Below are 13927 nucleotides of genomic sequence, written 5' to 3'. Positions count from 1 at the left end.
CATTATCCGTGCTTCGTAAGCACGGACGCTCCACGTGGACGAGAATCCGTGCTTACGAAGCACGGATGCTCCACGTGGACAAGCATCCTGCTTCGCTCCATGTGGAGCTGCCCACTCCTCCCACACCTTATCTCTTTCACTCTCATCTCCTTCTTTCTCCTTCCCTTATACTCTTTCACTCAATATTTCTCTCTGTAGGATTCCAAAATTCTCCCTCTTTCTTACCTTAGAACGAAGTTTAGAAGATCGAAACTTATTTCAGAATGACAGATAATCGAGGTCCAGAAGATCCCAATGTCCTTTATTTACAAGCGACACATATGTCATCTACAGTTTCTTCCTTAACCGTTTATGATATTGTCAAAGTGAAGATGTCAGACAATTTGATTTGGAAGTTATACACTGATAATTACATACACAATCGTGTACTTGCATACTTGAATCATATGGGTTTTTATGANTTTGGATTTGTTGGGATTTGTGCCATCATCAAAACATTTGAAAGGTGGTCATTTGTCTATGACTGCGCTACACGATCATTGCATGTCTAACCTTGTTAATGATGATAGTTCAGAAGTAGATGTTGTGAAATATACTCGTTGTGTTGCTTTAATGATTATTGGAGGAATATTATTTCCTGACTATCAAGGTGGGTCTGCTAGACTCATTTTTTTGCAACTGCTACGGGATATTGATAACGTAAAGTCTTATAGTTGGGGTATTGCAGTTTTAGCATTTCTATACCGTGAGTTGTGTAACGCAACACGTATAGAGAAGACTACAATGGCTGGATCTTTATATATCCTGCAAGTATAAATAATGTAATGTGATTATTTAATGCAATTTTTTTGTTACTTTTGTTTAACTATTATTATTATTATTATAAGCAGATATGGGCATGGAGCAGGATTAAATGTGTTAACCCCGACCGAGATGGGTTAACATTAGTTGTACATCCCATTGATTCAGATGCTATTATTCCAGTTTTTCCATATGGTGCACGGTAATATTTAAAATATATCGTGGTAATATCATGTATATCTCTTTGATTTTTTGATATGTAATTGTATTTGTTAAATTGTAGGTGAAAATTTGGATTTAGTTATACACATTCGCCCACACATGCTGTAAGAATTATAAGAGATTCCCTAGTTATTCGATTATACCATTGAGAGTAGTCTTCGTCAGTTTGCATCGATCGCCCGTGTCGTACCCCTTTAGCAACATATCTCAACCTACTATTCCACAACTTAATTGAATTTTTATGATAATCTCTCCAATTTGTGTTTCGATTACCAGTTCTCATGATATTATGTAGATCATCATTGTCGAGGGCAGATCCTGGAATTGATCGTCTTCTTCTGAATTGTCGCATCACCCGATTAGGACGATGCATCTTCATGATGTCAAAGCAAATAAGGGGACAAACACATCGCCATATTTTGTTGTTGTATGAATCAATAATCGTCTTTACATCTATGTCATTCTTCTGGTAAACGATCCAATTAAACTGTAAAAAATAGAAATGTTAAAATTTAACATTCATTTAATAAAAAAAACTTTAATATTCATTTAATCAGTATAAAATACTAAACATTCAATAATACCTCATTATTATTCATACGATCTAGATAATCTCTTATAATTCTTACAACATGTGTGAGCGAATGTGTGCAACTAAATCCAATTTTCGACCTACAATTTAACAAATACAGTTACATATCAAAAAATTATAAGAGATATACATGATATTACCATGATATATTTTAAATATTACCGTGCACCATATGGAAAAACTGGAATAATAGCATCTGGATCAATGAGAGGTACAACTAATGTTAACTCATCTCGGTCGGGGTTAAAACATTTAATCTTGCTCTATGCCCATATCTGCTTATAATAATAATAATAATAATAGTTAAACAAAAGTAACAAAAAAATTGTGTTAAATAATCACATTACATTATTTATACATGCAGGATATATAAAGGTCCAGTCATTGTAGTCTTTTCTATATATATTGCGTTACACAACTCAAGGTATAGAAATGCTAAAACTGTACTACCTCAACTATAAGATTTTACGTTATCAATATCCCGTAGCAGTTGCAAAACAATGAGTCTAGCAGACCCTCCTTGATAGTCAGAGAACAATATTCCTCCAATAATCATTAAAGCAACACAACGGATATATTTCACAACATCTACTTCTGAATTATCATCATTAACAAAGTTAGACATGCAATGGTCGTGTAGTGCTATCATAGACAAATGACCCTTTCAAATGTTTTGATGATGGCACAAATCCCAACAAATCCAAATATACGTGTTGTCATTCCTCAACTGTATGTGACACATCTATTCCAGTGACTGCTTCACCATCAATTGTTAGACCCCAAATTATTGAAGCATCTTGTAACGTGACAGTTGCTTCACCACATGTAAAATGAAACGTGTGTGTCTCGCGTCACCAACGTTCAACAAGAGCAGTAATCAAATGTTTATCAAAAACTTGTGAGCCACATTCTAAAACTCAAATGATTCAAGTATGCAAATACACGATTGTGTATATAATTATCAGTGTATAACTTCCAAATCAAATTGTCTGACCTCTTCACTTTGACAATATCATCAACGGGTAAGGAAGAAACGGTAGATGACATATGTGTCGCTTGTAAATAAAGGACACTGGGATCTTCTGGACTTCGATTATCTGTCATTCTGAAATAAGTTTCGATCTTCTAAACTTCGTTTGAAGGTAAGAAAGATGGAGAATTTTGGAACGCTACAGAGAGAAATATTGATTGAAAGAGTATAAAGGAAGGAGAAAGAAGGAGAGAAGAGTGAAAGAGATAAGGTGTGGGAAGAGTCGGCAGCTCCACGTGGAGCGTAGTAGGATGCTTGTCCACGTGGAGTATCCGTGCTTACGAAGCACGGATAATGCTCACGTGGACTAGCATCTGTGCTTCGTAAGCAAAGATTACAGTATTCATACAATTTTTTTTTTTGAATTATTTTTTAAATAAATTTTTTTAAAAAATTATTTATAAAAAAAGCCCTATTGATCGCTTGGAGTTGCGCCCCATTTCTTCCCCATCCAGGTGCCCATGCGGCTGATATTGTGGTTTTAATTGGCAGCTTTAGTGTTCCAGCTGGTTTAAGAGTTGTAGAAGCTGTGATTTCAAGTCGAAAGGCATGTTGTGACTATGTAATGAAAGGTAGTTTTTCTCCATGGTTCTGTATTAATGTGTTCCTGATATACATTCTCTTCATTCTAGGCAGAGTTTTTCCCTGACCTTGGTGCTGTAGTTTTCACTAAAGGAGCCCCCTTTTCCTGAGATATTCTTTGCCTTGGCAAACAGCTTGAACCTTGAACCTTTGGGATTCAGATTTTAAAGGATGAGCCCGTGGAAATATTACATATGCGATCTAGTTGATGCCGAAGAAGAGTTCTCTTTTGGTGTTTCGTGCCTGATATTTATTTATTGTTTACTGTTTTTAGTTTTTTTGCATTGTTGTTTTCCCTTGTTATCAGAAGTTAACTCTTCTCTTTCTCTTTCCAGAAAGCAAAGCTACTCTAGCAAACATCATGGCGAAATAATGTGAGGATGGGTGAGCCCGTGGAAATGATGAAATTCACTAGAGACCAAATACTAAATTTCATTAATATCACAAAGTCACTAGCTGTGGCCTATGTCATGGATCAGGTAGGTTTCTTATGCATGAATATGCCTTATCATCACTATCGTTTTTGTTACGCTGCCTCTTAGAAAATATTACATATGCGATCTAGTTGATGCCGAAGAAGAGTTCTCTTTTAGTGTTTCGTGCTTGTTATTTATTTATTGTTTACTGTTTTTAGTTTTTTTTGCATTGTTGTTTTCCCTTGTTATCAGAAGTTAACTCTTCTCTCTCTCTTTCCAGAAAGCAAAGCTACTCCAGCAAACATCATGACGAAATAATGGGAGGATGGGTGAGCCCGTGGAAATGATGAAATTCGCTAGAGACCAAATAATAAATTTCATTAATATCACAAAGTCAATAGCTGTGGCCTATGTCATGGATCAGGTAGGTTTCTTATGCATGAATATGCCTTATCATCACTATCGTTTTTGTTACGCTGCCTCTTAGAAAATATTACATATGCGATCTAGTTGATGCCGAAGAAGAGTAATCTTTTGGTGTTTCGTGCCAGTTATTTATTTATTGTTTACTGTTTTTAGTTTTTTTATTGTTGTTTTTCCTTGTTATCAGAAGTTAACTCTTCTCTTTCTCTTTCCAGAAAGCAAAGCTACTCCAGCAAACATCATGGCGAAATAATGTGAGCATGGGTGATTTGGTTGAGCCAGTAAGATGTGCTCCTTTTGTATATTTTTATCTTAGGATTTTAAACCTGTCATGATTATCAATATCCTTGTTTCATATATCCGGAGCTCTCTGTCAAGCGTTAGAACTTAGAGCCAGATGTTATCTGTCACATGAGGAGTGAGGTGGGTATGGTCATGGCTATGAAAGACCCTTCCGGAGTTATGTTTGGTCTATTTTTTGAATTATCTTATATGCTGTCTGATTAAATCATGAATACGAGTCTCCAGATTTCTTATGACATCGTCGAAGACATTTTAGTGCAAGCAGACTGTATGAGAGATACTCTTCAACAGCTACAGGATGCTGTCTACATGACAAAGGTGTGATTTCTCTTGGTTTGAACATTTAAGCGCACTTAGTTTTGTCAATATTCACCATCCTTGCTTATTCATCTGAGTTGGTAGCTTTTGTATTTTAGGAAAATATAATTCGTTATAACAATAATGCACTAAAGAATATGCGTCGCTCAGCTGGTGCTCAGCCTGAGTCCATAAGCTCCCAGCTACCCAATAGCCTCTCAACTGAAACGTCCAACAGCACATCACAAGAATCTCATAGGCGATTACCAGTAAGTTTGCCGTCCAAGGACTTGGGGTTTCCCATGCTACCTCTTGCTCTAGCACCTTCACATCATCGTGAAATTAGGTAACCTTGTGTTCAATAATGTTATGGCTTGTTTAGAGATTTTTTTTCCCAGTCCTTCCCTGGCAAGCAACGTGTATGTTGTTACTGTGTGTACTTGTATATGCTTGTGTTGAAGACTTAACTTTTAGACATTCTTCAAAATTAACATGGTTGAAGATTTGATGAAATTAGGATGAGTAGTGGCAGTGTGACATTTTGCAAACCATTTTTTTTTTCGGAAGGAAGTGTATCATTTTTCTCACGAGTAGAATATTTTTCATCAAAGTAAAAATATATATCACGAGTGCTTAAAAAATGCAAGGTAATTTAGAAAACCAAATAACAAAATTGACTTTTCTCTGCAATGAAAATTTCATCTATTCAGTTTACCTGCGCAACTGCAAAGATTATTAAGGAGTGATGTCATGCCAATTCTTGCTTTTCTGTGTTTTTTTTTATTTAGTTTTTTTGCTTATTACGGAGGCACACTGTGTCAGAAAACTCTGCGAAGTCTTTGATGTGTTGGAGGCTTTGATCGTGGCCATAAAAGTACTCCGATAAAACCTTTTGCAAATAAGCCGCAACGATCCGTTGAACTATGTGATCTTTCGAGGTCTTCACAGGTTGCAGTTGATGAACCTGCTTTGCGACAAGCATTGGGCAACTTGATTGAGGGTTCTTTATTGCGCACAGAAATTGGAGGAAAAGTTGAAATTATGTCTACTGAAACACCAGCAGGTGCCCTTATCATCATTGACGATGATGGACTTGATATGCACTATATGGTAATGGTTTTCTTTCTTACCTACTGGTTGAGTAGATCTTCTTGTTCTGTTTGTAAAGTCATTCGCTCGGTATTGCATTCTGTTCTAGCATAAGTATCTTGGCTGGAAACTACTCCTTTAATTTCTTTCAGACACAGATGCATTCACTTGCACCATTTGGAGCAGATCTATTAGCTGGAGATAGAATAGAAGACGATATGAGTTGGAACTTCATTGCTGGGTTGACTGTTGCTCGAGAGATACTGGAGAGTTATGGTTGTGTTGTCCGTGTTATCTCTCCGAGGAATGTGGAGACACCGGTTGAAGCAGGTGGTGCGATGTATGTTGAATGATAGTTTTATGTATCTTAAAACGACAACTCCAGGACTTGACATTATAGAACTGTAGATCACAAACTTACAATCAAAGCCTGTGTTACTTTTCAGACTCAATTGGTTTGAACTCTGCTCATGTACACGCTCACTTGCACACCTATTATAAATTTTCATTTTTTTTTCAGTTTTCGAATCCATTCATGGTTCTGTACCCACCACCGCATGCAATATCATGGCAGAACGCGTGGCCTCGGTTCCTTGCACCTACTCTCAATTCTGATCTCTACTAAATAGTTGAGATAATCGTAAATAAATAGTCATATCTGAGAATGATCGAGTTGCTTTCAGCGATCAAGAACAAGCACAGCAATATCCTTACAGTGTCGCCACTTATCCACACCACCTTCGCCATTGGCTCAAACCCATAAACCAGCGCTTACCTTATATAGTGTACTAACTGGCATCATTTCTAAAAGCAAACAAAGATCTCAGTGAATCATGTCAAGAACATGCTGAGACCATTTCTTCAAGTTGTAATTGGCGCCACAGCCGCGGATCAAGAATCCGAGGAAGAATATTCCGGTGACGACTCGGTGCCCAAAAGAGTCTCCGTTAAATGTTATAGTTCGCGGTGGAGGAACCAGTGTGAAGGTGGTGGTAACAAGTGGGCGGTACAACACTTATCCTCTTTGCCTACTTTGTATATTGTCTAATCAATGCGTGCATTACTTGTCTCTTACAAGGGAGTTAATATCCAAAATAATGAAGACTCTACTTGTGCTCTGATCATTTGTAGGATTGTCAATCCGATAATTCTATTAGATTAATTCAATATTTCGCTTTATAATTGAACGCCTTGGAATTGATCTTAATTGCAAATTTTCAAACTTATTTTATCCACAAGCTATTCATGCAATTCAAGATTTAATGAGATTGACATTTTTGTTACTTTTGTAACCATTAGTTTGATAAATTTATTCGATACAAATACACATTATATTTTATCCCACTCAATCCCTTGTATATTTACACGATTTTACATGGACGCATAGTGTTTTCCAGCCTAGACCAGCGATGCCTCACCATCATTATTTAAATGTATAAACATAATAATAAATTGATAAAAACAAACAAACGACCGAACAAACCAACTAACCAGGACATTATTTTTTAGTTCTTACAAATTATATTTAAGACAATTATTGGCATTTGCATCAATCAATGGACATCCATTTGCTCAACTCAAACTTCTCGTGCTCAAATTCGATGAATTTCTCAGCTTCGGCATCGATACTCTTTCCGCATATAACGATGTTATCATCTTTACGGGTGTTCCAGAAATATCGTCCCTTTGTACCCTTTCCGGCACCTGGCTTGACTACTTGATCACGATCAGGTGCATGAGACTTTGCATGGAGGCTTCGGGTTTCGAAATCGGTAACATTTCTGATCGTTTGTGGCATATGCTCGAGTTCATAAAGATCGTAAGCATCCAAGGGAGAGGTTGGTCTCGCATGGAGCATCAAATTCCTTTTGTTTTCCATCTTTTTATCCTTAGTTTGTGAGGTTTTGTGGGTATCTACGATATATGTAAGATTTGATGGTGATAATTGATACGGACGTTGTTGATGCAAGAACTATTTATATAGTACGTGTGGTTTCTTAACTTGATCGTTAAGATAGAATCTGATTCTCTTTTTGTCAGAAGTGTCAAAAAGAAACACTACGCTAGGTTCTAATCACTTGAAAACTCAAAAAAGGCTTTCTTTTTTGGATACGAATATTTGGAATTGTCTTTGAATTTGAAAAAATGAGCATAAATATACCCAAGATGTTCACGCAGTACCGGAGTCAAAAATATGGTTCCGTCCAGACAAGAATTTTAAACTCTATAATCTTTTAATATTTTAAATTGATCTAACCGAGCTAGTATCATATTATTCCAAAATTATACAAAATTTATATATAAAGTTTTGTAAAAAAAATTGGGCCACCCCGAGTATACATGCATGTGGTTCCGCCTGTGTGTTCACGTTAATATCTTATAATGAAATGTCACATTAAATGTGTCCACGATCTTCGCGACAGTATCCTCTCCAACAACAAAAAAAGCACGAAAGGTGCAATCCAGGGTAACAACATTCTACATGTGTGGGAAATTATAAGATAGATATGAAAATGTCGATCAAGAATGTTCATAAAACAATTAGTTTATTTTTAAAAATATGTTACGTAAAATACAACTTTCTTTACATTTGGATACGATTATTCTTCAGACCTGCATGTCCTTGTCAAATCCGTGTAGGAATATAGTTAGGCAAATTAATTTGAAAAAATTCGAGTTTGACCAAACCTAATTAGGAAATTTCAAGCTACCTGGAAAGTTCACGTTTCTTGCAAGGGTGGGTTATAGCCCGATACGTACCTCTTGTCGATGGCTTTCATTTTAAATGGTGGAAAAAAAAAATAAAAACAAATCAGACAGTAAAATAACTTTTTTAATGTAAGTTTTTTAATCTCCCATATTTTTAATTTTTTAAATTTGACACGTATAAATTGTCAGACCTCAACGAGAAACATGCTGGTTGTAGATTGAGGCAATTTATTCGAGCAAAGAAATTTTATTCATAATTTTTACTTATTTTTAGATGAGTAGAAATTTTGTTATAATTAAATCTCGAACATGATATAAATTTGAGATCGCGGAATGAGATGTGTCATAAACCGTCAGTAAAAGTTTCGATTTTTTCACGTTTTACACATGGGCTGATTTTTAATACAGCTTTCGAGTAACTTGTAAACCGTCAGCTTTAGTCAACCTGAATATGGTGGAACGAAGAAAGCGCATATATTCTAATATTCGGAGTTTGTCTTTTACACATGCAACCGAAAATATGAAGTTAAAATTAAATAATTTGATTTATTTAGTTTTAATTAAAGAAAAATTACATTTTTATCTCGTAACTAATATATTTTTTAATTCTGGTCATATCTAGGAAGAACAAACGACTACATTCATGTTTAGAACTGAAATTTTCTTTAAACAACAACATTTCTTCATCATCTGTGGTCGGATTTATGTTCTGTAATGTTCCAAGCGAACATTGTTGCTGACTTCTTGAACAGATGACAGCGATGCAGTGGTTTGAGATATGAATGGGTGTGTCTATTTTTGGGAAGATTGGGGAAGATAAATATTTAAGAAAATATTAGAGTTCCAACCATAAAAGGAATGAAATTGAAAAAAATTGCGATTTAGTGTAGAAACTACAACTTCATTCATAACATGAACAAAAATGAAAAATATGTTAATTGTAAGACAAAAAATTTAATTTTCCCTTCTAATCAATACTCCAAAAGATAATCCACTATTAGATAGCATATATAATGTGTGTATAGTTGAAGTTATTGGACCTTAGTCATGGTTATTCATTGTAATGAATCCCAACCAATATTTACAATAAAATTAGAAATAATCTTATATTAAAAACGAGATTATTATAAAAATTCCATATCACGATACACAAAAAATCAATTATAAAGTTTTCGTTCTAGAGATGCCTGATGCTAAAATTGAGGGATTTGGTTTAGACGAAATGACATAATTTGAGAAAGGATTTGATCTATTAATTTCAAAAAACACAAATTTTGGTGAAATTTGAAATCTACTCAAATTATAATTGAAATTACATAACTCGATAAAGTATGCTACTTATGAAACGAGTCGACTCGGTTCATAATTACAGTAAAAAAAATATTATTTTTGACATAAAAATTAATACTTCATAATTTGAATCAGATAAGTATCTCACAAAAATAAAAAATATCAGATCTCACCACGACTGTAAGACAATTGTCACACAAGGTCCACATTACTTTGAAATTAATTGTCTTTATTTCATCAGTGTTTCTAAAAACTTGCCACATTATGTTTGCTCTGAATTTTGAGCCTTGGATACGTGAGATGTAAAAACGGCAATTAATACGAATAAATGCCTAAATTAACTTATAGAAAAAGCAAGTGATTAGCGGAAAAATCGGTGCCGCATGTTGTAATCGAATTAGTGTATGTTACATCAGAAGTGTTTCTTTTTCTATTTCAATATCATTAGATCATGTCGATCCCTCACGTTTATATAGAAATTGATATGTGTATATATATGGATGATCTAAATACTAATATTTAACAGATAAATACTCCAAATCCAACATAGATTAATATGTGGTAACGTGAATCTAATGATTGATATTTGTTCTTGTACATGATCATGGATCTCACGCATTAAGTACAAAACCCACTTTTCTGATCCATTAACGGTTGGAAGCTTAAAGATACTGAATTATCCGACAACTAAAAAAGCATATGGAAATAAAATTCCTTAGTAAGACATGAATCTACTTATGATCGAAATAAATATTTTTGCAAGAAGCAAATTGCAAAAATTGGTAATGGTTTGAACCAAAAACATCGTTACAGATGTATTTGTGTATGTGTGCACAAGTTTAAGAATAAAAAGAAAAGAAAACATTTGTATTTTGTTATGTACCACAATGAGCTGCACATCAGTGTCTCTTCAATGATTACGTTGTCAAGGATATGCCAACCTGTATTATTTCCCACTTTTTTAAAACAAAAATAAAAAAAGGATCTCAACCTATTCCAGGTATCAGATTCCCCAACTACTGTACTTCTTAAGTTTTCATTGTATAACAATATTCATGGTATCTGATCTGGAAATATAGAACCCGTATATCTCATAGGATTCACGTTACACAATGCATCGCATCACATGAAAAATGATCGCATCACATAAAAAAATAATCGAACTAACGTATCTCATAGTGCGAGTTCAAGATGCAAATGAAGCTTTCCTTCTAGCATCTGGAAGCAAACAATTACTGAGTTATTCCTCTGTTTTTGGAGAAGTTGACAAGAATTGCTAACCATCGTAAGAACTACATCGTTAACCATGGAGAGACCCAAACTTTCCATCGGATTACAGAGTTAAGCACGTTTCTCAATATTCATATGATAAAATAATTCCAATCCAAAAAATTTCCTGAAAGAAAGCGATCTTTTTATAGCCTGTCTCCACGTTTGATACAAGATAAATACTATTCAATCACATGAAAATCAACCCTACCAAAAACTTATTTACAAAATCACTCTAAATCCAAGAATGGCATGAATAATTCTGGATATTCATTCAAAAGCAACACACCCAAATTTTCTGTCAATGGGCTCACAATTTGAACCTTGGCGACACTATCGAACACAGTTTCCAGGCAAGAGGAATTTATATCGGTCAGCATTCTCCAAAAGATATGCAGGAAGATGAACAGCCGAGTATGAATGTGGTATAGATCCCATTTTCCCAATGATTTCTTTGAAAGTGTACTCCTCAGGCAGCATATCAAACAAATCATCACCTTTGCAGATTACTCTCTGGATTCTAGTAGGATTCAAGAAATGAGAAAATCTCACCCTATCGACGTGGCTATAAGCTTTCATCTTGAATATGAACTCACGAATGTGTCTAAAGCAAAAGCTACAGTGCCACCCCGCGTCAACCAAAATTTCGTCAGACTGCCTATAGTGAGCATATTTCGTCTTCCCCGACTGATAAATGTGAACCGAAGCTCTCCAGCTACTATCGTCAACGAGAAACTCAAATGAATACAAGTAATTCTTCAAACGAAGATGGAGAATTGGAGGTATTCCATCACACCACCTCAGTAGATTAATTGTGTGTCGACTTGGTATCTCATCGACATCAGACATTATCAACAAATCATCATCTTGAATCCCGGCTTGTTTAAGAAGATAATCTAGTGCAAGTCTCTGATATGCTTCCTCGACAAAAGGGTTCTCTCCTTTCTTAAATCGCCCAGGAACTTGCCCATAGGTTAACCGTGCCTCAAGAAATTTGAACTGGTCTTGGACAGAGGAAAATACATAAGGCTTAGGCAGCCCAGTGAAAGTCGAATTTGACTCGAGCAATACAAACTCGGTTACATAAGGGTACAATTCTTTCCACCGTATCTTGAGGATATCAACCTCATTGTTAAACAACACGGCATCATAAACACGCCTAGGATACTCCCGCATTTCCCAGCCATGAAGTTTACATAGATTCTCCATGGACACATTTTCATGATAGTAGTGAGGTATTTCATGGAAGGACTTCGGTGGAGATTCCCAAAAAGGCCGTAAAAAGTATGTAATCTTCTGGCCATGCACATAAATAATGAAGACACAAGTCGGTACCATCACAAATAGAAAGAGAAAGGCTTTTATATCCAGCCCGCGCAGAATACATTTCAATCTCGACATGCTCAAGGTCCGTCCCGAATCCTGCAGAACCAAAACACAACATATTTAAAACCATATAAAGTATACAAACTCAACTTTCTAATGGAAAAGATGCTTAAAGAAAATCGAAATTTGACGAATTTGATGACAACATGGTGAAGATTGAAGAAAACCATCAACCGTAACTTAAGTATTCACATTGCTGTTATACTTAAATGCAAAAGAAACATCGGGGAACAAAAATGGATCTACAAACATAACAAAATCATAAAAATGGGATCTTGATCTTGAATCCCATGTTTCAGGTTTCTACGCCCAAAATATCATACAAGAGAAATTTGATCGGTAGCACTTGGATCAATCTGTAGTCATATAAACAAAGTAAATTCAACCCTCCAATCCAGCAAGGGCAAACAGAGATTCCTATTTTTAAAATTTTCCGTTGCATTCGCCATTATTTTCCCCAAAAATAAAAAGGAAAGGAGTACCCAGAACTAAAATTCCCGATAAGGGATCAAACCCAAAAACCTCCGGAATCATTATTTTCAGAAAAACCGAGACTCGGACTTTTCTCGATGCAACCCCCAACCCTTCATTTACGCATATAAGTATATTCCAATTAAGAAAAACAAAAAAGGTAATTAAAAAAAAAAAAAAGTTACCTCGTCGCAGGATTTGCCGCATATATCATCTCTCTTCTTGGAACGATAATAAGATCCCCCTTCAGCCATCAAAAAAAAATTCTCCCAAAATAAACTCTAAATTGAAAGATCAAAACAATGCAAATAAATTAAAACCCAATGAAGATCTCTCTCTCGCCACGCTTCAAAATTTATGCAACCGGGGGGTTAGACAAGAGAATCAAACTCATACAAACAACCCAAAGTTTCTGTTTTCCACGACATCAAAGTAAAGACCCAGAAATAACAACGGAAACAGAAATCTTCGTGAATTTGCCTCTCTGGTTGTGAATGGGTGGCAGTTGTAAAGATTACAAGGAAGCCGTTTCTATTGTCTTCTACCCCCCACTTAACACACACATGCCCCCCCATTTCTATATATCTTCGAAGGCTGGGAATATTTCCATCTAGTTGACCAAAACGCCCATCCTTAATTTCATTACAATGTATAACTACATGGGTATTTCGGTCTTTTAGAAAGACGCAATTTGTTTGATAAATATTGGGCTCGGTCCCTAAAACACGTCTATTGACCTGCTCAAGTGTAACATGCGCGTGGATATCCGAAACATTTTAATTTTTTAAAAATCGTTCTAAAAATTAATTAATAATAACAATTAAAAAATTGACATTTATATTCTATTTTTTTTATTGTTTACAATAAATATTACACATATATTATAAATGAGGTGAAGAGCAGATAACACAAAATGAATTGTAAATATCAATTATCTAATAATTAATATTGAGACTATTTATGACAAATAATTTTTATTAACCCTTTCAATCTATATGTTATTACTTGGATAGGTAAAATATAATTTGCCTCCTATAAAATAAATCA

The 13927-nt window shown here is 35.1% G+C and overlaps 1 protein-coding gene and 1 pseudogene across 1 annotated transcript; one reads left to right on the top strand and one right to left on the bottom strand.

The window, feature by feature from the left end:
* Positions 1-3609: 3609 nt before the first annotated feature.
* LOC140989359 (chloroplast sensor kinase, chloroplastic-like) lies at positions 3610-6252 on the top strand (annotated as a pseudogene).
* A 4472-nt stretch (positions 6253-10724) lies between these two features.
* Positions 10725-13443, bottom strand: LOC140990400 (uncharacterized). The gene is made up of 2 exons (XM_073460077.1): positions 13066-13443; positions 10725-12445 (listed from the first exon to the last, which is right to left on the bottom strand). The coding sequence occupies exons 1-2, from the start codon at positions 13132-13134 to the stop codon at positions 11357-11359; spliced, it is 1158 nt and encodes a 385-aa protein (XP_073316178.1). The 5' UTR covers positions 13135-13443; the 3' UTR covers positions 10725-11356.
* Between the last annotated feature and the right edge of the window lie 484 nt (positions 13444-13927).

The sequence above is a fragment of the Primulina huaijiensis genome, chromosome 12 (genome assembly GCF_012295235.1).
Source record: "Primulina huaijiensis isolate GDHJ02 chromosome 12, ASM1229523v2, whole genome shotgun sequence".
In the NCBI taxonomy this organism is placed as follows: domain Eukaryota; kingdom Viridiplantae; phylum Streptophyta; class Magnoliopsida; order Lamiales; family Gesneriaceae; genus Primulina; species Primulina huaijiensis.
The sequence above is the reverse complement of the archived record's forward strand: the minus strand, read 5'-3'. Positions and strand labels throughout refer to the sequence as shown.